Genomic DNA, 23087 nt, shown 5'->3' with positions numbered 1-23087 from the left:
TTTGGTGCACAGTTACCTTTTTCGCTTTGCTGCAACCCAGAATGAAACTTCCAGAATTCTAATATTAACAGAACAAAACCCTGACCTTAAAAAAAGTCTTGTTCTGCAGTTGCCGTTTGAGAAACACTTTGAAGTTGTTTTTCTTAATATTTCCATTAGATCTAAGCGTATGAGAAATAGGAGTACGCTATCCCCCTTGGGTGAAGGGTATCCCTAGAGAGAAGAAAAGTTGCAATGGTACATATTTTCACAAAGGAAGGGGTCTAGGACTACAGACAACGAATGCAGTTGCTGAATTGGGCATTCTAAGGTAGTCCTGGAATAAAACTAGATTTCGTTGAGATCAGCGTTTGATAATATTGAGAAAGAGAGGATAAGTAAGATGGGAAGAGCATGATAGTATTACCGCTGTCCATCCCCTTACTTCAGAAGCCCGTGACATTAAGTCTTGAATAGCGATGCAAAACTCAGTGAGGAGCCTTCATGGATATCTGTACTGTACTATCGGTGTAACTGGTTTATTTGGGTTACATTTATCAGTGTAGCGGGTTTATTTTATCAAGAGATTAAAAGCTTTTCCATTGGATAGACATTTAAAATTAACCTTTGGAAAATAGAGGCATTAGCATATTTTCGGAAGCTAATTAGCAATTAGTTAATCTGTAATAAAGGTCTTGTTGTTGAATGTCTACCAGAATTTGAGCGCTGCTGTTTGGGTGCACTTCTCTTGCTTCTGTGTTTCCAGTTGGAACTGGGCAAAGTCCAGAAACTATCTTTAGGTCTGAATCTCAACGGAAGACTCGCCACCCGAAATACGTCCTTGGCATGTAAAAAGTGTTTATTCCAATGCTGCAAGCTCAGAGTCAAAACTCTTCCAGAGTCCTTGCCATCCGTAGAACAGCGTGGGCTGTTTGTCATGCAAACACCCCCTTTAGTATGTCCTGCATAAGACCAGAAACTGGCCAGTGTCCTGGGAACTTCAACGGAGAATTTTAATACACAAAAAAAATAGGACATATGTCTTAAATTCCATAGACCAAACACTTTCTTGGTAGCTTTCTTGGTAGTTGTAAAACAAGTAATAGTATTCGGTGCGATGGAAGAACAGCTTTTTGGCTTTGATAGTAATTGACCCCCAGTATTCCTAAGATTTAATTTGTTTGAGAAACAGAACTTCTGCAAAGGGAGTAAAGCTTCGTGGAGCAGGAACAACAGCTGTTAAATTATTTCTGCTGCTTTTTACCCCTTTGGTTATAGAGCTCTATTTTGGATGGCAGCCAGCGTATGCTAGTTGGAAGGTGAGATAGCAGCTTTTATTACATGAGTCAATCCCAAGTGTTAAAAACCTGAATAAGCTAAGAAGTAAAACAGATGTGGGTTCTTTTTCTGGCTGTTCTCAGTTCTGGCTTCTGTGTGTAGAAGCTTTAATCCCATAAAAGTATTCAAATTAGTAGATTACCTACGGAGGTTAGCTCATAGCAAGGAGAGTAACTCGAGGAGCGCATGGTTACTGTTTAAAAGAAGTGTGGTGCTGGTAGGATGGTGAGATTCAAAAGTTTGGAATCTTACGTTCCAGCAATTGAATGTTGATAAGGCACTGCTCAAATTCGGACTTGCACATTAAGGTCTTAAAAAAAGTGCTGCTGTAACTTCATAAAGTTACTTTAATCTAGAAATTTTTATTCTGTGCCTTCTGTTGTAGACTGACATCTAAGCTTACGCTGTGATTAAAGATAAGCTATTGGCGATTGTGACATGCTTTTTAAAAACTTCACTCACATTGTAAATGGTATTTTCATCTGTAAAGGGCTATTGGATGCTAGAGAAAGGAATAAAATATACGATACTGAATGTTAATTTATGCAGGAGTACTGGTACAAAGTACTTGCTGCATATTGCATGAGAGCGTGGTGTGCAACCACCGTGGTGCGCAGTCAGCTGCTCCGATAACCAAGAAGCTGTTTTCAAGCTACAGCGCTGGACTACGCAGCACGAAGGGTTGGAGTGGAAAAGGATTGAGAGGGATTTATGATGTTGTTCTGCTTCTGACAGTCAACACCGTGGACTTTCATTGTTTGAAACACCCTTTTCAGTACTTGTAATCAATACTGATTTGAAACTCTCATGCTTTTCCTGAGCATTAAGATGTGGTGCATATTTTACGCAGCTCTGCGTTCACAAAGGAATAAATGTGGATTTCTGTCCCTTAAGTGAGTGCATTGCAAAACTTTGTCCAAAGGGTAAAAAGCATTTGAGTTGAAAGGTTAGACTCGGTCACCGTTAACTCCCAGCGTGATGGCACCAGCTTGTTCTGCTACACCCTGTCCCCCACAGACCCGGTGTGGTGGTCGTCCACGTTTCCCATCGGGTCTGCCAGTGCACACGCTCGCCGGCAAGAAAGAACGGGTTACAGAGCTGGATATTGGAGGGGAATAGGGAGCTTGCTGTAAAAGAGAGGCTGTTGGGCAGCAACAGGGCAGGGGCAGAAGGAGGGAACATCAGTGAATGAAACTGGGTTTGGTTTGGGGAGGGAGGCTGGAGCGGAGGAGCGGTGGAGGGAGTTAGGTAGATTTAGGGAAAGCACTCTTTGTAAGGGAACCCGGGATATAGAGGAGAAGAGCTGGGGCAAGGTGGTGTACGCATTCCTTTGCTGCTTGTATTGAAGGAGAAGGTAATGGGAGGAAGGGAACATGGAGGAGCAGGGAGAGAAGCAAAGCTGTAAGATCACTTCTTTCTAGTTCCTGAGATAGACAAACAAAACCAAGCTGCTCTAAGTTTTGAGGGCTGCTCCCTTCACATACCTTGACCCCTCTTGATTTCAGTTGCAAAAAAGATGACGACAACGGCAACAAAAAGGACAGTATCAATACTGAGCGCAAGAGACAACCCTTTGTATCACCGGAACAGTGCATCTATCCTGCGCCCTGCCACCTCCTTTCGGGGTGGGAGGCCGGGAGAGGATTTCAGCTGCTCTGGAGGCTGGCTCGCAGGAGAAGAGGCAGTTCAGGCCTGCCGAGCGAATGGAAATGCGCCGGTTGCGTGGTGTAAAGGCAGGTGTGCCCACCGCACTTGGGGATATGCACCTATTCATAACTTTCTCAATGGTCTGTGCGGTCAGCTCAACTGACAGTTGTTTGGTTCATAGCGTAGCTTATGTTTCTTCTCCATAATACACCTTTTCCTTGTGGGGGAGAGAGGAGAGCGGAGATGGGGTGAACGTAGGGCAGCTCTGTTGGAGGATTTCTTTCTGTCATCGTTTCATACTCTCAGGTTAGTATAGATACAGGATTACCAACGCAGAGCTCGGTTCAGTCAAAGCCACAGATGAGTCTTGGTCTTTTCCTTTGTGGTGTAAAATTAGAGAGGGTGTTGGCTTGAGTTGCTTCCTTGGTGGTCCTTAAATGAAAGCAATCGGCTAACCTAAATATTTGGTCTGAATGGGATAGATTTCCCTAGTAAGGAAAAGAGTAGTAAAATGTCTCTAAATAGGTAGTCCTGTTTGTAGAGAACTGGTATTGTTTTCTCAGTGTTACAGCTATGCAGAAAACTTCCGCTTACGTCCTTAGCGGACCATAGCTGCAGTAAAATGCCACTATGCTTATTTGCGGGATAGAAAGCACTGTAGTTAGGTCAGCGGTGAAAATGGTTTTAAAGCATTCCAGCATTTATCGCATGGATTTTTTTCTTTTGTAGATATCGCATTTCAGATTTTACAGGCTTTGTCAAGCGAGTTACTGTGTCATTTGTTCTGCCCACAGCTTGTGTTGTGTTGATTGCTGGCCAGATGATCTCAGCTTTTACTGTGGACGAGCTCAGGGGAAGATCCTTACCAAAGGGCTTAAGAACAGGCAATATTAGATTTCAGCCATCCTTTTCCATCGCAAATAGTTGAATTCCCTTTTTGTGGGGAAGACCCAACTCTAATTCCACCTGAGAAGTTGATGTAGGACCATAAAACCTATCTAAGAAGCTGGGGAAGCTGGAGGTTGTTTGAGATTGTTTTTCAGATCTGGTCTAAGAAGGTAGGAGGGCGATTGTGATAATTGGTGGTTTGTGGATTATTTTTTTGTTTGTTTTTAGGAAAACCCCGGAAGCTTTCCCCCCAAAGCTTTATTTTTCACTTCTTTATAGTTCTCAGGAAAAACAGTGTTTCTGAAATACAATTGCTGGGATCTTTGACTTTACAAATCACTTGTGTGACTTATTCTTCAGGTTACTATCGTACAGAAAGAGATAAGGGGACACAGTATGAGCTGTTTTATAAGAAGATGGATGGCATGGAATACAGGCATGTCACCTTGTTCCGACCTTTTGGACCCCTCATGAAAGTGAAGAGCGAAACGGTCGATATTTCTAGATCAATCATTAACATTATTGTTCCTCTTGCTGGAAGAACTGAGGCATTTGCACAATTTATGCAAAACTTTAGGTAGGTGCATGAGATTATGTAGTGAGCTATGTTGCTGATTTTCAGTATTCTGTTTTGTTTTCAAAATGCATTTCTGTTCTGGTGGATTTGCGACAGAACTAATGATTCCAACATTGTGTGCAGCTGCCTTGGGATGTTTGCAATTGAACCTATTGTATGGAGAAAATATTCCTTCTAAAAGGACTTAAGAGATTCTCAAACTGCACCAAAACCCCTTTTAGACCGAATGCCAAGGCCACTGCGAACCTGGACGCAGATGATCTTGAACATCATTTCTGTTTTTACAACAGTTTTTTTTGAGCTCCTGTTTATAAAATCAGGTGTTGGAATGAGACACACAGTATTGGAACCTTCTGATTCAAATGGGAAAGATGGGGAAAGAAGAGGGAAAATATCTTTCCTTGTTTTCTTTAGAAGCCAGTTGAAGTCTGACCAGACTACTTAAATCTGCTAATACTTTTAAATGCAATAGCTTTTAAGTACCTGAAGCTTCTGTTGTGTTGCAAGTAATTATTAATACCGGCTTGTCTTTGTGCTTATAGGGATGTGTGTATTCATCAGGATAAGCGTGTTCACCTCACAGTGGTGTATTTTGGACAAGATGGGCTATCAGAAGTAAAAAGCATCCTGGAATCCGTAGCTAGGTAAGTGTGTCGATCCAACGTCAGTCAATACAAACTATATTGATTGGCATTTAAAATGGTTTTTTAAAAGGATGAAATAATAAAAAGAACAATTTTGTAGTCCGCTACAGCTTAATAGGAAAAAATAAGCTTTATTTACAGAACACTATTTTTTGGTTGGCATTTTACAGCTGAAGTTGCAAAAGTCTCCTGAAGACTGCTAAATATCAGGTTATAGGCCAAAAAAGACTAGCAGCAGTGGCTTTGAGGTTTCTATTTGACAGTCCAAGAAACAACAGGGGTGAGTTTTGCAGTGAATATTCAGTCGTGCTAACAGATTGATCAGAATTAAAGTTCTTTGGAACTGGGAGGTACATTTCGATAGTTCTTTCACTGGAGAATCAATTTTATTTAATAATAAGGAAGAGAAACGTAGTAAAAGTTGGCTGGTGGGCTGCTGAGTGCGAGAAGTTAAGCTTTGCCCTTTATCCTCTAGGTACTAGGTAATTGGGCCCATACTTACCCTCTGCTGTAAAACAACTTTAAACACCGTTTCATCGTGGCTGTCTCAGCAAGTAGCGTTACAGTAGTATGGATTTAAAATTCCCAAATGTTGCTTTTTTTTTTTTTTTTGTTCCAGAGGGATGGGACAGGTGATAGCGTCCGTAAGCCCGCAGCTAAGGGGCTCCTTCTCTGGTGAGCTCTTACGCTCGCCCCTGAGCTGGGAGCCTGTTGCCCTCGTTAGCCAAGAAGGAGCTGGGCTGCCAGGTATCCCCATCTCGCAACGCAGGCCAGGGCTCTGCTCGACGAAATGTATTGGGCACAGGTTATTGTGTCGCTGGCTTAAAACGCGACTGCGCCAGTTGGCCTGGCGTGCGCAGACATCTTCTAGGAAGGGAGGAGTGCTTCTGCCTTCCTCCCACAGAGCCTCCCTGGCACCTAGCTTGCCGAGCGCTGGCGGCCTCTGTTTCTGAGGCCTCTCCGCTCCCTGTGAGACGTCCTCCTCTTCTCACAGCACTGAGTCAGATTCAGCGCTGCGAACTCACTGGGCATTTATCTGGTTCTTTATCTTCTTAGTGGTGCTGCTGTTGAGTATCTTCACTCTGTTCTCTGCGAGCATTGACCTCTGAAGTGTCTCCGAAGTAGACACTTAACTTTGCTTGAAGATATTCCCCGGGTGTATTCCCCGTCTCCCTTTGCTGCTCCTTCCCTCTTCTGCGATGGGTAGAGGCGTGTGTGCTACTGGCATGAAACGGCGAGGAGAAGCAAGCTTGACCGGGTTATGGTGGCATCACCAGGCAGATGGCCTTTTGCCTCATGAGTTTGGTGGTGCCGGGACTCCCTCTTTCCGTTTGCCCTCCTCTCTGACGTAGCGAAGACAGCGCTATTGCTCTGTTAGTCGGGACTTCGTAGTTTGTGGGGACAAATTTTAGATGGCATTGTAATTTCAGAGAACACTTGAATTCACGTCAGTTGCCAAAAGGCCTTTTAAGTCTGTCTGAATGATTAAATGCAAAGTGAAGTTGTGAAGTAAGACTCTGGTCCATCTTTTTACCATGTCTAAACTCTGACACTTAAAATAGACAAATAAGTGGAACGGATATTTTTTTCTCATCCTGATGATATAACTGTTTTTTTTTTTTAAAAACTTCCGGAATGAAATTACTGTAAAATGCTGAAATAGTATAAATGGTCCCTTCCGCCCCCCACACGGATTTATTTTGGGTTTGGCTCTGTTTTTCTTCTAGAGAAACTAACTTCCACAATTACACGCTCGTCTCTCTGAATGAGGAATTTAACCGAGGCCGGGGACTTGACATGGGTGCCAGAGCCTGGGAAAAGGGCGAGGTCCTGATGTTCTTCTGTGATGTTGATGTTTATTTCACAGCCGAGTTCCTCAACAGTTGTCGCTTAAATGCTGAGCCTGGTACGGTCCTTTACGGTTGCTGTAACGGAGTCTTGTCACCTTGTTTGGCTTAAACTGACCTGTGGTTGAGCGTACAGAAAACGGACTTGAATGGTGGAGCTTATTCAATACCATGCACCTAGGAAAATGAAAAATACCCTGTGCACAAAAGACAGTAGTATTTAGACTGAGAAATAACTTTTGCCTTAGTGTAGCTTGTTTTAAGAACACGTCTTTTTTGTACAGTAAGTACAACTTTCACGTTTTCACAAGATTCGGCTGTCTAAAAGAAAGCTGGATGGTTTAATTGCTTTAACAGTTAGACTGCGTGTAAATTTGTATAGCAAAACTCAGCGCAGCACTTACGGTGGAAGATGCTTTTTGTTATACTGAAATCTCTAACAAGTTTGGTTTATGTCTTCTCACACTTGCATGGCCAAGACACATCTCACACGAATGGTTTTCAGTCAAGCTGCACGATGTGCTCCTTACAGAGACTGAGCTAACGTTCCACATTTACATCCCAAGCTCTGAAATTTTCTGACCATTTTTCTCAGGTTTATATGAAGCTTGCTTGTTCTGCAAGCTTCTGCCAAGAAGGATAAAGCTTTCTTGAGTTAACAAGCGTGCTAGCTAAGACCTTCTCCTGTCAAACATTTGGGGTTTGTTTTATTTTTTAATGCTTACTCTTACTCCAGATTTGTTGCAGCCAGAAACCATTTTCTCCAAATGTCAATTTGGAATGAATAGATACTTTTTCTTCACACAATAAACAGGCAAGAAGGTCTGCTATAAGCCAGATATTTGGATTCTATTTCTTACTTTTTCTTTCATTTCTGTCTGTCTCTGCACTTCGTGAAACGAGTTGTATAAATAATTGGAAAAACTTTGGAGAGGAGCGTCTTGTGAGCTTTCACAAAGACGGGAGTTTGAGAGACTGCTCGACAACTCATACTGACAGTTTGTCACCTTTGCTTCAAGTGAGATCTGAAAAGGCTTCTCACACCTTCAGAGTTCATGCCCAAATCAGGGTGCCGAGTATTCTTGTGGGCTGTCGTCGATACCTTTGCACCACTGGCAATGCAAGCGATCCTTGAAAAATACTTACCTGGCTTCTGTAACGGGCCTAGAACTGGTGTCACGGCACAATCAGGATACTCGTGATGCTTAATGCCCTTGCGGGGCGTCCTGGATGTACACACTTCTAAATGCTTGTGGAAAGAGGCACGCTCGTAAAACTCAAGCTATGCAAGGTCTTACTTGGACTTGGTTATTTTTTTAGCTTTACTGCATACCGTTATTGCAGGGATTTTTCACTGTCATCTAATGTGAAATTGTGAGAGAGAGAGATAAAATACTATATAGTATGTTATGTATATAAGTATGTGTAACTATCTATAAATGTATACCCATAGAGTATATATAAATGTGTACATAAATATTTTTTTTTTAATCCTGTGGGCTCTGCCTGACTAGATGTTATGGGCCACCTAAATGTGAAATCCTAGCAGTTAGACCTTATATTTATTTGTTTTCACTAGGTGGCTCATAGCTAATATTTCACATAAAGAGAGTATTTCTTGTTTCCTCTTGCCTTCGGAAAGGATGCCCGCAGTTAGTAACAATTACCTTTTGACTTCCAGGGAAAAAGGTTTTCTATCCTGTGGTATTCAGCCTTTATAATCCTGCTATTGTCTATGCCAACCAAGATATACCACCCCCTGTGGAGCAACAATTGGTAAGCAGCGTGATTTATTCTGGATAGAATTAGTTGTGCTTTGTATTAAAACAGAATTAAGTGTAACTTAATAGTCTGTCTGGGGTATCTTATGACCTTTGGCAGTGCATATCTAAACACTTTTCTCTGTTATGGGCAAAGCACTTGGAAGAAAAGCTTATCAAACAGTACAAAACTCATTCCTAGATAAACTTGGAGTTCTACCTAGATTTAGGGAAAAAAAAAAAGTGCTATTAATCAAATGAAGTTGGTAGTTCTGATCTGTTGCTTAACTCTGGCTTGGAAAGCCAGTATTTTAGGAGGATAGCAGCATAACGTGGCAGCAACTTTCATCTTATGTTCCAGCGAACAAAGAAGTGGTGAAAGGAAAAAAAAAAAAAAAACAAAACCTGTGAACGGTGCTTGATAAGCTTCCCTCAGCATCGACGCTCTCTGCTAACTACCAAATGGTAGCCGCAGGAATCGTGCCACGTAACGCGAGTTGGGCCAAGATGTTCCGTCAGTCGCTTTTCCCGTGCTGTGGACAGCTGTGCTCCGTGCAGATTGGTTCTTGACCTTTGCCATCCAACATCTGCCAGAGCCATGGGCTGTGACACCGCTAATTTCATCTTCCTTTCGGAATGAGAAACACTGCTTCTAGGGAAGCTTGTAGTCAACATAATAAATAAACCCCGCAGACATTCAAGAGAACAGGCTTAAGGAGCACTTGGGGCTCAGCAGAAAGAAGGAGGTACCGAATTTCTGGGTCCTTGTTGCCTGAAGACGGAACGGCCACGGTCAGTGTCCGGGCTGACTCTCTTTCAAGAGACTGCGTAAATGAAATTGGGGTTCGCAGCTGGGACTTCGGAGGTAGACAGGTTTGGAGGAGAGAAAAGAGAGTGCAACGCAGCCTTACTAAAAGAAAAGAAAAACATAACAACCCTCACCCCCTACGTTGTTTGCAAGGGTCCTACCGAAAGTAGGAGGGAAGCTTTTGCATATGGCCTCAGGTAGTCACAGCTGAGAGAGGAGTGGGCTCCTGCCTGACAGCTCTGCTGTTTGCTTTTGTGAATCCAACAACTTGGTGGTTGCTGCCTTCGATCACAAACCTTACTTTTCTTGTCGTATCAGAACAAGAAGAGACGAATGTGGCCTTAGAAACCGGGTGGGAATTGGAGTATCGGGAACAGATGATATGGCAATAGACTACCAAAAATTTACTGCTTGGTCTGAGCAGATATATGGAAAATAGAGGTGGTGTGGCAGAAAGGTAAATGTGGAAACTGCAATGCGAGTAGGTATTTGGAATCGGATGGCAAAGGGTGAAGTGAAGAGCAGGTAATTAGGAAGCCCACATCTGTGCGTGATGCAGAAATACTTCAAGTGTTACGTGCTGTATCCTGCGCTGAGCAAGTGATCGGAAGAGCTTAGCTTTCTACAAAACCAAGTGCAGTGTACCTCCTTCGATGTATTTTGCATTTCAAAATTGTATTGTTTTAAAATTGCAGGTACACAAGAAGGATTCTGGTTTCTGGCGGGATTTTGGCTTTGGGATGACTTGTCAATATCGGACAGACTTTCTGACTGTTGGTAAGATGAAACTGTAAAAAAAAAAACCCCAAAACATTGTGCGTTTAAAAATGTATTCTCTCTTCTTATCTAACGATGGGAAAGTAATGCCTTTATTTCTTTTATTATTTTCCCAAGCCCAGCAGTCAGGCTTGCTTGACAAGTTTGACCAATGAGATAAATTAGTTTCTCTAGATTTCGATGTCCCATCCTATCAGTGTTTGTTAAAAGTCACAATAGTTTTTGGTAACAACGTTTCGCTCTAGAACTTCTAAAAATCTTTCTTTTGTTGTACTTTGTGACTGTCTGAAGCAAATTAATCAAGTTTAAGAAACACGTCCCTCAAGTAAACCACTAACGTAGACAAGAAGCATTCAAATTCTTTCTTTTAAATATCCTTGAGTAGCTGAATGTGGTTGTTCGAGGCTTTAGAAATATGCTTGGGTACCCCCTTGTGGCACGCTGTTAAAACTGAGAGCAGCTTGGCGTACTTGCTTCTGGAAGACCGTCTTGAAGATAGGCTGCCAGAAGGTGCAATGATACAGCCCTACGTGCTGTACAGCGGCTTGGATGCAGGCTGATATCTGATAGCAGTCGTATTGCCATGCGTATGGTATATGCTAAATGAAGACTTGGTAATTGTAGAGTTTTGAAATTGTGCATGAGTCTGGGTCGATTTTCACTATGGTCCTGGAAAGGCAAGAGAACGTAAAATGGTGGAACAGGTTCCTTTCCTTAATCCAGCTTTTTGAGTTGTGACCTATGGAGCAATTGCTGGCATTTTTAGAGAGGGCTTTTCATTTGGTGCGTGACTGCTTCGCTTTCCAGCTGCCGAAATCCATTATGATTGCTAAAAATAACCCAAAAGCATAGCCAGTGAGGTTTGCCTATGGTTTTCTGCAGCTGTCACATGGGATGTCATGCATAATGCGATTGGGAGACACTGTTCTAAGAGACTTTCTGAAGCCAGCAGTGCACGATCTGTGTCCTGGGCAGTTTCCACTGCAAAGGATGTGATATGCTTGAAGCTCCTCTCCCTCGATTTGGCATGCTTTGGCATGGAGAACTTGTTAATTGCTCCAGACTTTCTGGTATGTCGTACCGGACTTGGTAATAGGTTACACAAGGAGCGTTGCCTCCCATCTAGCCTGTGTGCCAAAATAACGTTTTCTGATATTGTGTTTTTATAGGGGGTTTTGACTTGGAAGTGAAAGGCTGGGGCGGTGAGGATGTTCACCTTTACAGAAAGTACTTGCACGGTGACCTTATTGTGATCAGGACACCGGTCCCTGGTCTCTTTCACCTCTGGCACGAGAAACACTGTGCAGACGAACTCACTCCGGAGCAGTATCGCATGTGCATCCAGTCCAAAGCCATGAACGAGGCCTCTCACTCGCACCTTGGGATGCTGGTCTTCAGGGAGGAGATCGAGACTCACCTCCGTAAGCAGGCTTACAGGACTAACAGCGAAGCAGTGGGTTAAGTGTCACCCCCCGTGACATTTGATGACTTCAATTTCACAATGAACCAGCATCATTTTACAGCCTTAATTCAGCTTAAAAATGCAGTGCCGCTCTTTTTCAGTGAAGAAGAGTTTAGGGGGTTTTTGGTTCTTGTATTTGTTTTCCGAGTAATTCTTTGACTGATATGCTGTTACCTACATATCTTGCAAGTTCAAGCACCTCAAATAAATTGGAAAGTGTATGTAGTTCAAGGAAAGTGTCTTCAGTATCGATTGGAAAAATCAGTAGAATGTACAACTCAACACTCTTCCACATGGTACATTTCAATTCTTATATGTGCATTATTTTAAGAATTAAATTAAATAATCTTTTGTGTTGTCTTGAGTATTTTCAGTCCGTATGGCTCACCGCACTGTGACTTTAGAAGGATACTGTACTTACACTCCATTGTAGAAACAAGAGAAAGGTGTGAAAAAGAATCTGGCCGTGAAAGGTGTACGGGACGCGCTGGCTGGTACGCCAGCTGTTCGGGTTGCTGATTTCACAGCAAGGGCTTGGTGCCGCATTTGCTGTACGAACAGACATTGGCGTGGCTGAACATGGAATGATTCATGTGAAAGAGGGGGAAATGACAATCTTTTTAAGTGGAGTTTTGGCGCATATAATGTAATTTCACACTGCAAAAGAGACACCACCTTCTTCTCTCGGTGATGGATCAGACCAGTTGGGAACGTTCCAGTTGGGTGTTCCTGGGTCTGGTCTCTTCCCACAGTAGACGCCACATCACAGAATCCCTCCTATAACCTGAGCTGTGCTCCTAAACTCGGTGGTTTAAAGATTTTTGGCCCCGCTCCTCCTTATTCAAAGGCCCTGCCTGTACGTCTCATCCTTTAAGTTGAGGAACCGTCTTTTCCCTCCCATATAAATTTATTAGAGGCCCATTTGCTATTATGCCAATATTGTCCTTTTGCTTTCTTTTTCTGGCATTTTCCTTACGTGTTTTCGGAAGGCAGCCATATACTCTTAGCTGTTTCACTGACTGAAAAAAGCAAGTGCTATTACGGTCTTTCTTCATACGATGCTCTCCGTTCCACTGATTATCCTAGTAGCCTTATTCTTCACTTTTTCAGTTTGATGGGGTTTTAGGGGTTTGGGGGTTTTTTTCCTTTGGGTTTTTTAATTTTTTTTTTTTTGAGCATGCATAAGCAGAATTATGCTGTGGTCTCATTAGTGCCTTGTACAATGGCGCTACTACTTCGCTACTTCCCTTTTGGGTATTTTGGGATGCATAAACAGTTTAAATGCAGGCAGGTCATTTTTCTTCATGTAGTCTTATATGCTACCATATGGCATGCCTCATCTTTAATACATTTGTTTATAGAATGAATGCTGAGAATGCTAATTCGGTGGTTAAACCGTTTGCATGGTCTCCACTGAATTTCTAAATTAGTTGAAAACCCTTCTCAAACCAGGTAATTAAGATCTGTTTATGAATTCAGTTTGCTTCAAGAATTCTGAAGGCAATTAAAGATTTAAATGGTTGATTTCTGAATAGCAGATACGCTGTGCAAATAGTTCTGGGCACTGATCCTTTTTATATGTATATAAAATTTGCCTTTATGTAACTTATTGTGGAGAACAGTGTACTGTATTGTACTTAGAGTGAAGAGAATGCATTGCAAGACTTCTTGCAATTGATATTCTCAATATAATAAATGGAATTTCTGCATTTTAGAAATTGTTTTGTTTCTTTGAAACAAGTTGTTACAATAATATTTTACAAGGCAGATGACGTGCCGGATTCAAGTAGTAGTATTTGCAGCGAGAAGGTCAACCAGCTCATTTTTGCATCTCAAGTGAATATCTATCCAGACCAGATACAAAAGTGCAGAGTTAATTCCCCAGAAAACTGAAACTTATACCAGATATCATAGAATCATAGAATCGTTTACGTTGGAAAAGACCTTTAGGATCAGCAAGTCCAACTGTTAACCCAGTACTGCCAAGTCCACCACTAAACCATGTCCCTAAGCGCCACATCTACATGCCTTGTAAATACCTCCGGGGATGGTGACTCCACCACTTCCCTGGGCAGCCTGTTCCAGTGCTCGACAACCCTTTCGGTGAAGAAATTTTTCCTAATATCCAATCTAAACCTCCCCTGGCGCAACTTGAGGCTGTTTTGTCTTGCCTTATCGCTTGTTACTTGGGAGAAGAGACCGACCCCCACCTCGCTACAACCTCCTTTCAGGGAGTTGTAGAGCACGATGAGGTCTCCCCTCAGCCTCCTTTTCTCCAAGCTAAACAACCCCAGTTCCCTCAGCCGCTCCTCATCAGACTTGTTCTCCAGACCCCTCACCAGCCTCGTTGCCCTTCTCTGGACACGCTCCAGCCCCTCAATGTCCTTCTTGTAGTGAGGGGCCCAAAACTGAACACAGTATTCGGGGTGCGGCCTCACCAGGGCCGAGTACAGGGGCACGATCACTTCCCTACTCCTGCTGGCCACACTATTTCTGATACAGGCCAGGATGCCATTGGCCTTCTTGGCCGCCTGGGCACACTGCCGGCTCATGTTCAGCCGGCTGTCAACCAGCACCCCCAGGTCCTTTTCCGACAGGCAGCTTTCCAGCCACTCTTCCCCAAGCCTGTAGCGCTGCATGGGGTTGTTGTGGCTGAAGTGCAGGACCTGGCACTTGTCCTTGTTGAATCTCATCTTACTTTAACTCTTACTTTGAATCTTACTTTAAGGTATCTTGGTGGTTCCTAATAAAAATGATAAGGTACCAGTGAGGAAAAGATTAAACACATAGGCATGATGATTTGGGCTAAAGATATAAATTGGACCTTCTACTGAGACTCCAGCCCTTAAAACTTCAGCTGCTCTTGCTGTCCTGGCTCTGCTGCACAAGAATAGGCATCAAAAATGCTGCTCACTGACACCACCGCTGCTTGGCACGCGCTGGAATGCATGCTGAGGTAGTGCAGAGGTGTTGAGCATTGCTGCAGCTCAGCTCTTATCACTCAACCACTACTTCAGAAGGATCCGGTTGTCCTAGTTTTCATGTTTTGGAAACACAGCAGGCTGCTGATGCTGATAGCCAGATCTCTTCTCTTCTGCTACTTTCCACTGGGTGGTTGTGCTTATCAGCAATGGAGAGGAAGGAGAACCGTGTCAACTGTCTGCATCTGTGCGATCAAAAACGGTCTACGGTGTAGATGCTGGAAGGCAGCCAGGGAAGTCTGGAACTGAATGCAGTCAGCAGAAACCACTTCTGAAAACTTTTTTCCCATCCATCATCCCAAAATGTGGAAGTGAATGCGTTGGAGTTAAAAGGAGGTCAGAAGTAGTTAATGTCAGGGTTGGGTATTGACACAAGTAGTCCAAATGACTGATTATTTGAGGACTCCTGAACTTTTGGGGGCCCTTGCAGACCTGGTCTTTCTCTTGTCTTAGTTCAGCTCCCTGCAATAACTGCCTGCGTAAGAACGTGTTGCTACGTGCCGCGTCAGGTTGGCAGCTCGTTAAGAGCACGGGCAACTACGACCCATTGTGCTCACGCTGTGTTACGAAAGCCAGAGCTACTGGTATGGGCTACGTGCCATGTTAAGTCATCGCAAGGTACTTGCAGCCCAATGGTAGTAACAAGAACAAGAGTAATTTTAAGCATGGAATCGCCTCGGATGCGTTTCGCTGCTGCGTGGTACTGGATGCGGTACACACGCCTCACCGCGTGCATCTGCAGGGAAGATGGTTTTGCTGCTAACAGTCCATCTGTAGAACATTTACAGCAGGAAAATACTCGGTTCTCGTAGTGCTTTACAGGTTGAGGCGTAGCTTATTAGCAACTTTGACGTCAGAAATTAAATCAATTACTTAAATTAAAAGCTGTTACGATTTAAAATTTACACTTCCAGGGAATTATTACTAATCACGTATAGTTCATGTTCCCTAATGACTTACCGTTTTACCTACTCATTTGTCTCTAAATTATTATTTAAATTAGATTAAAAATTATAAATAACTACCTTAACTTCACCGCTTTTAATTAAATCTTAAAAGGGGGGGGGGTATTATCATTCTCAAGTATTTTAACTTTTGCTCTTGGGCTAAGCTACAGGCCTTGACTATTTAGTTAAAAAAAGATATCTAAAATTCTCACTTCAGATAATGACTGCCCCTCAATGAATTAATAGGTATTTTTTCAAAATAAGATGCAATGTTTTCCGGTAAGCAAGGCCTTCACTGGACTAAGTTAACTGATGACTATTACACGGATGGATTGTTTTGTCTGTTTTAACAGGGATTCTCCAGAAGAGGACAGGATCCTTTATGTAACCCTAGTAATCCCAAAATGGAGAAAAGGTTGAGACCTACGAATTGCAGAGAGAACGATTCTGTTCAGTGTGTTGCTCCAGAAGTTACTGAAATCTCTATGAAAACAGCACAAGATCACCACATGGCGGCTGCTTTCCCGGTCCTGTTCGCCTGCTTTTCATCATTTTTTTGTACGAGAGTTTTTCTGGCAAAAAGTCCCCTGGAAGCGCTTCACTTTTTCTTGCTTCTCCACCGTAGTCTTGGGGAAAGGCATGGGTAGAGCCCGTTTCAGGAGGCCAATTTTGCAGTTGTTATCAGATACTGCTGCAGTATCTGAGAAGACATCGAATGTCTTCTCTTTTATGTGGCTGGGGATGACAGTGACGCTTTAATTACACTCCTGAGCAATTAACACAAACCTAAGTCCCTGCCCAGCATTGGTCAGAAAAATGTATGAGAGCGCGCAGTTTGTTCCCCCCAAGTCCTTAGCATGCCTAAAAGAAATTACACGCGCTGTATAAATATATTATATACTGAAAACTTGCACGGCTCTTCTCATCACCTCTTCAGATCTCACATCGTGTTGCCCTGGTGTCTGTCTTCACCAGGCTTCTTGTATTACGCTTCGTCTCTCTCTCTGTGCTACCTTCCTTATTAACCCAGTCTCTTTTTTCTTCGATACGGCTCCTCTCTTACTTCTTCCCGCTCTGTGCCTTAAAGCCTTCAGCCTTTTATAAGCTCCAGTCCCGGCTCTTCGGCGACGCGGGAGCCGTTGGGGGTCCCAGCTGACCGAGCGGTGGTGGGGACGAGCGGTGATGCCTGGCAAGGGGAAGCCCAGCGGCCGGACCCCGCGAGCGGGACGGGAGCTGCCAGGCAGCGCGGGAACTGCTCTCTGCCATTCACCAGCTCTGAGAACTGGCTTTCAACCACAAAGGACTCCGTTTATGAACTCTGTACTACGGATTAGGCTTTTTTCTTATTTCTGTATTTCTCATAATATTTCATGCTGAAATACAGTAAACTGTTAGGGCAACGTGAAGTTCATGGCAAAGAGCAGTCGTTTAAGACCATTACCCATACCCAGTGTTTGATCGCACACCGTTGCTTCTGCTCTGTAACGGAGCTAGGACAGAAATAGTAGGATATGCCTTTATTATAAAGTGAGTTTACAAGTGATTTCAGTTACCTGAGTGTATTGAACGTCTGACTGCATTTTGGCATAGCCACACTGTGACAGGAGCTCATGTGTTTGTATATGGCTGTGTAGCCGTTTCCCGTCGCTGCTGCGTGCTGTAATACGGGGAAGGTTTGCCCCTTCCCAGTAAAATGTGCAACTCTTCCTTAGGTTAGGTGTTTCCTAACCTCATCCAAGAAAGGGAGGAAATTAGTCATGTTTCAAACATGAAAAATCTCTCGCTTGAGTAATAAATTCTATTGTGCATGTTGCTCTAGGCACAAGTCTGGCTAAATGGCTGGAAAATGTTAGCTAAGTGTCTAGTCTCAAGCTTGTAACTGCCAGCGGGGGACCGCAGAGATAACATTACCCTGTGGATCCGCAGCCGCGTGCTGCACCTCGGGCTGCAGCCCGTGCAAAGAGCGCAGCTGCCAGGTCGGACGGCGGGAACGGGGCGGCTGAAGGCTGCAGACTCGGCATCGCCGTCCTCCCCGCTGGTGAGAAGCTCCCGGCGGCCGGTGCGTGCCACAGGAGCTGCCAGTCCTTCTCCTTGGGAGCCTTGGCCTGGGTTTGCTGTCTACTTTAGCAACAAACACGGAATTGAGTTAATTGAGGGAGAAGTTAAGCCCCAGGGGTGTCTCCGTCCGCAGAACAAGTTCAGTAACTTAATTATTAATGCTTCGGTGTTGATACTGAGTTCACGTTATCGCTGGTCACCTCTAGCCTGAGCCGGTGCAAACGCAAAACCCATCGGCTCGACGGACCGATGCCGTTCGGTTGGAGCCACAGGCAGTATCTGGAGAAAGGAGGAACAGCAAGGTTTTGAGCAGTGCGCTTGGGTCGTTGTCGGTTGTCGCGGCTCCGACCTGCACGGCTCCAGGCTGTCCGAAATGGGTGTTTGCCACGCACGGACCATCGCTGGCTCAGCGGAGGAGACCTGCTCTTGGTTTTCCCAAGACGTGCTCTGCCTGCAGAGGGAGAATAAACCCCACGCTGTTCAGCTTGGGCTGCCCGCCGCCGGGGCATGGGAAAGGTAGATGAAAATATTACGCTTTGGGGTCAGAATCAACTGTCTGCCCACGGCCGGCGCTCAGGTTACGTGGCCGGGTGTTGGGCCATGCCTTCGTGTTTTGACAGATGCTGGTTCTGTAACGCACCGTTTCCCCTGTTTAAGCTGTGGTCCAAGTGTAAAAAGCCAGCTGTGTTTTCCTGGAGGAGTCACTGCATTTTAGTGTTAGAGTAGTAAATATAGTAACATTTGTTTAAATAGGAACACGCTCCACTGAATTGAGAAGTAACTATTTTTTTTTTTAGCTGTTGTATGCTGGCCGCATTAATTGTAACCTCTTCCAAGGAACCTGCAATCTGTGGAGGGAAGGGAAAGTGTTCTTGATTAAGGGAAGTCAAAATGAGATTAGCTCAGGGCACGCTTTTATGTTAGACCCTTTACAGGAATGAATTCAGGTCATGCTTTTGAATTTGCACTTGAATTTGTTTCAAAATATGCCATTCAATGGGACTAGTAGGTACTGGTTTGGAGAATCAGAAAATACAGATGAGAAAGTGGAAGAAGTACAGAGAAATACTTAGTTCTGGGTCCGCTGCATCCAGAAGAAAATACTCAGTGGGTTTTTTTTTAATTTTGTAAAAGCCCATGACCCTTTGGACTCTGAGATACACACACCTATGAGACTCAAAACTTCTTTGTAAACTGTGTTTGAGACTGGAGAATTGCATGAGGAGGGAAAGAGAAGTGGTGGGTAAACCCCAACTACTTGTATCTGAATGCAGACGTATATTTAAATTGCAGTTATTAGTGCATGCCGGAATATAAACTTTAGAATAAAATTAAACAGCTTTTTGCTCTGTCAGATCGGTGAATGAAAGGAAAAGAACTTCAAATAGCCTTTAAAATGGTGATTCAGCATAAATGTAGTAACACATTGACTACTGCATCAGGTATCACGAGAAAAGCTTTCTGGGTAGCCAAGGTGGGTTTAACTTTCGTTTGCCTGCGGTGCCCTTGCTCTGTGTGTGTGACCCCCAGCTGCCTCTTAAAGAGATTAGTCGTCCGAATTTTACTCAGCTGTGAAGTAAGAGGAGGAACGTAGAGATAGGGCTAAAGTTAAGCAGTGGTTGGTTCACCCCCCTGCGATGCTCATCTCCTCCTCGCCAGGCCTGGCTGCTTGCAAACTAAAGGTCTCCACCTCTTTCTTCACTGAAAAAGATTTACAGCAAAGGGGACTGGGATAAAATGCTGCTTTTTACATTTCTGTGGTTGCACTGGCTCCGCAGACCTCTGCTTTTGTTGGTCTAGTATCAATTTTTCTTAATGCATCACCGGGAGAAGTGCATTTGGGCTGTGTGGCTGTTGCAGCCCGCAGGGCAGCTGTGCAGGACACGCCTGGGAGCGGGCTGGTGCAAGCAACCCCCACCCCCCGGAAAACAAAATTCCCCTACGCTGCCTGACTTTTAGGATCCAGACTTCCAGCTGTTTTAAATTTCGGCCTCATGACTGCCTCCGGCCCCTTGTGAATTTGTATCAGCTGGGAGATGGGCCCCCACGTCTCCTTTAGGAAGGTGCAGAGGGGTGCTATCCCGTACTGCCAGCCAACGCTAGAAGAGAGCTTTTGGGGCCTGACCCTGACCCTGACCCTGACCCTGACCCTGACCCTGACCCTGACCCTGACCCTGACCCTGACCCTGCCGCGAGGGGCTGCCTTTGCCACAGCCATTGCGTTTGCAGCCACGATGGCAGCTGTGTGCTTAATTAGGGCCTTGTGGAATAATTGGCTCCTCTCATTTGGTACCCGGAGCTGGCAGGAAAAAGGTTCTTCCACTCCTTTCCCAAGCAACGCGGTCTCTCTCCTGGGTCAGAATAAGGTAGGAGTTTTATTGATTTTTTTTTTTTTTCTGGGATATGCTACTCTGAGGTTGTGCCAGAAAGGGAATGGCTTCCTTCTTTTTTAACAGGAGATCCTGTGCGCTTCTGCAAAGGGTATGTTGTGCTGGGTTTGAAGAATAGGTGGTGTAGCGGGGATCTGTACGGCGGTACCGTGCGGCAAAAGTACTTCTGAACTGAAGGTAGAACGTTAACTAAATCCCTCTTAACGCTTTAAGCCTAAATGTTTGTGTAAAGTTGTATTAAAACACAGCCCTGTTTTGCTTAGCTTAGTCCTGTTCTGGGGTAAGGGAAATAAGTCCCTCGAAACTTGAAATAAAGCGCCTCGGTAGGAGTTTGTGGCGATCTAACGGGTTTATTTGAACTGCTGTCCGTTTGTATGTAGTGTGGTGAGTTTTTCAAAAGGACCGTTTTTAACCCCAGCAGTTTCAGGGGTGCCTTGCAGCCGTAGGACTTGTGTCCCCGACGTGACTTGGGTCTCTTGACCCACGTCCTTCCATCTTCCACTCCAACCGCTGTAAAAACCCTTTGCTCGTGCAAGTTAACTTAGTTAAAGGCTTTACCGTTTTCTTCCGCAGGCAGAATGCTTTGCGGTCTGTACTTGAATTGCGCGTAAAAGAGGATGTTAACCCATTCCTGCCATTTGCAATGCCAGTGGCTTACCGAACTCTTTGCAAGCTGATCCCGTCTTTATGATTGTGGGGGTGTCTGATCTTAAAAATTCCGGCAACTAGGGGGTTTTTTGGCAATTGCTTTGGCATTTGCGTGTCCATGGGGGGCGCACGTGCTCTTTGCTAGCACCTCAGTGGGCTCAGACCTGCTAAAAATGCTCTTCTTACAAAAAACAAAGAAAAACCCAAACCAATTAATCTCTGGAGTTAGTGCAGAGGCTGTAAAACAGCCTGGCTGGCTCCTGCTGGAGGCGGTGGCAAGCGTGCCCGGACGGCAGAGTCGTGGCTGTGAAACGAACAGTGAGTTTCTCCCGCGAGCAGCAGCGGCGCGCGTTTGCACAGCGTACGAACGTGGAGGAGGCAGGAGGTGAAGCTCTGCAGAGCGGTGGAGACGCGAGCTAACGGGCGCAGCGGTGGCTTTGGCCCCGGGAGACCCCCGGCTCTTGCACGGATTTCCTGCAGCCTTACGCAAGCTTAAGGGGCTTCTCTCCGCCTTCGTTATAAGCCATGGGGAAAATGATGATGTAAAAGGGATAGTTTGAAGAAAAAAAGAAAAACCTTTGAGATTGCTTGGTGCTGAGGTACGCTCTGGAGAGGAGCTTAGGGACAGACCAGAGCTCAGGCTACTCTCAGCAGGCGAGCTGCACGCTTTCCTGGGCCGTGCAGTTATTGGGGAGCAGCTGGGATGGTGTTCTGGCTTGCAAATGCAGTCCACGTAGGGTAGTCGTTGGGGTTTTTCGTGTTTGTTTGCTTTTAAAATCTTGTCAAAGTGACTTTTTGGCTGCTGGGTTGTTGCGAAATTCTTCTTGGGATACTTGGATACCGTGGAATTTCTGAGAAGCCAAGTGAGATAAGAGGCATATAGGGAAAAAAACCTGCTTTTGCTTGGATTTGTGGATCTATTCATTACTTGCTTGGATTTTATGTTTTTGAACTAGTTGTGTCTGTGGACACCATAGCTCAGAGCTGAAGAACTCGTCTTGATGTGAAAAAAAAAAATCACTCCTAAAATTCTTCAATGTCTGATTAAATTCTGCTACTGCCATGAGTGTTTGTTGTGGTTTAACCCGGCAGGCAGCTCTAAACACCACACAGCCCTTCGCTCGCTGCCCCCCCTCTGCGACAGGGGAGACGATCGGGGGGCAAAAAAAAAAGTAAAATTTGTGGGTTGAGATAAAGACAGTTTAATAGGACAGAGAAGGAAGGGATGATAATAATGATGATGATAATAGAATATACAAAGCAAGTGATGCACAGTGCAATTGCTCACCACCTGCCAACCGATGCCCAGCCAGTCCCCGAGCAGCGGCCCCCCCGACCAGCTTTCCCCAGTTTATGTACTGAGCATGACGTCCCATGGTATGGAATGTCCCTCTGGCCAGTTGGGGTCAGCTGTCCTGGCTGTGCCCCCTCCCAGCTTCTTGTGCCCCTCCAGCCTGCTCAGTCGGTGTGGCACGGGAAGCTGAAGAGTCCTTGCCTAGTGTAAGCACTGCTCAGCAACAACTGAAACATCGGTGTGTTATCGATATTGTTCTCACCCTAAATCCAAAACACAGCCCTGTGCCAGCTACTGGGAAGGAAATTAACTCTATCCCTGCCAAAACCAGGACAGTGTTACAGACTTTAATGGAATACATCACTCACAGCTGTGCTTGCTGAGTCCCAAGTGCTCTGTTGCTCCAACTGATGATGTGTTGCCCTTCTCTATGTTAATAGGTATTTTGGGAGGTGGAGTGTTGCTAGTGATGTCGTCTTTGAATTGAATGCAAACAACTGGATGTTGTTTAACTATTTAAAAGGAAACTTTCAATGTCGATGCTGATGGATAGCAAGATTCCTTGGATTTAATACACCCCAGAATCAGAAGAGGCCTTAGTGTGCTCATGTGACAGCGATTAACAAGACGTTAAGTACTTTTCTGTCTGCGTAATGAGATTCTGTTGGATCTCATTGGACTTCTGCCTCCAAACAGAATTATATTAAGATACCTGCTTAATCTGAAGAAGCTAGATAAGATTAGAAATATTGGAAGCAAATTTCCACTCAATTCGAAGTTTCTTCTTTCCTGACCCAGACGAGGCGGGGATGTTTGCATCTGGTGCTTCAGCCGGCGTTCGCTCTCAGCTTGCTTTCAGTCCTGTCAAATGGCCTCCACACCTTGCGCTGCGGGGGGGCTGTTAACAGGAATCCTCCGCGTGGCAACAGCCCTGGGGTTTGGGGGGTGCGTTTGTTTGTTTGGGCGCTTTGGGGTTTTTCTGTTTTGTTTTCTGGTAGGTGCTACTAATAGTTTCAAGTAACTGTATACTGGTTTTGCCAAA

General features: G+C 44.6%; 1 protein-coding gene across 2 annotated transcripts in view; it reads left to right on the top strand.

The window, feature by feature from the left end:
• The window catches only part of CSGALNACT2 (chondroitin sulfate N-acetylgalactosaminyltransferase 2), a 34343-nt gene extending 22260 nt beyond the window's left edge, over positions 1 to 12083 (top strand). For both annotated transcript variants that reach the window (XM_076338375.1, XM_076338376.1), the window contains 6 exons: positions 4213 to 4429; positions 4972 to 5073; positions 6801 to 6979; positions 8602 to 8696; positions 10184 to 10265; positions 11435 to 12083. In XM_076338375.1, coding sequence (XP_076194490.1) covers positions 4213 to 4429; positions 4972 to 5073; positions 6801 to 6979; positions 8602 to 8696; positions 10184 to 10265; positions 11435 to 11727 — 968 coding nt within the window. In that variant the 3' untranslated portion in view covers positions 11728 to 12083. The remainder of the gene's footprint in view (positions 1 to 4212; positions 4430 to 4971; positions 5074 to 6800; positions 6980 to 8601; positions 8697 to 10183; positions 10266 to 11434) is intronic.
• Positions 12084 to 23087: the final 11004 nt, after the last annotated feature.

The sequence above is a fragment of the Aptenodytes patagonicus genome, chromosome 5, assembly GCF_965638725.1.
Source record: "Aptenodytes patagonicus chromosome 5, bAptPat1.pri.cur, whole genome shotgun sequence".
In the NCBI taxonomy this organism is placed as follows: Eukaryota; Metazoa; Chordata; class Aves; order Sphenisciformes; family Spheniscidae; genus Aptenodytes; species Aptenodytes patagonicus.
Note: the sequence above shows the minus strand (reverse complement) of the source record. Positions and strands in the feature narration are given on the sequence as shown.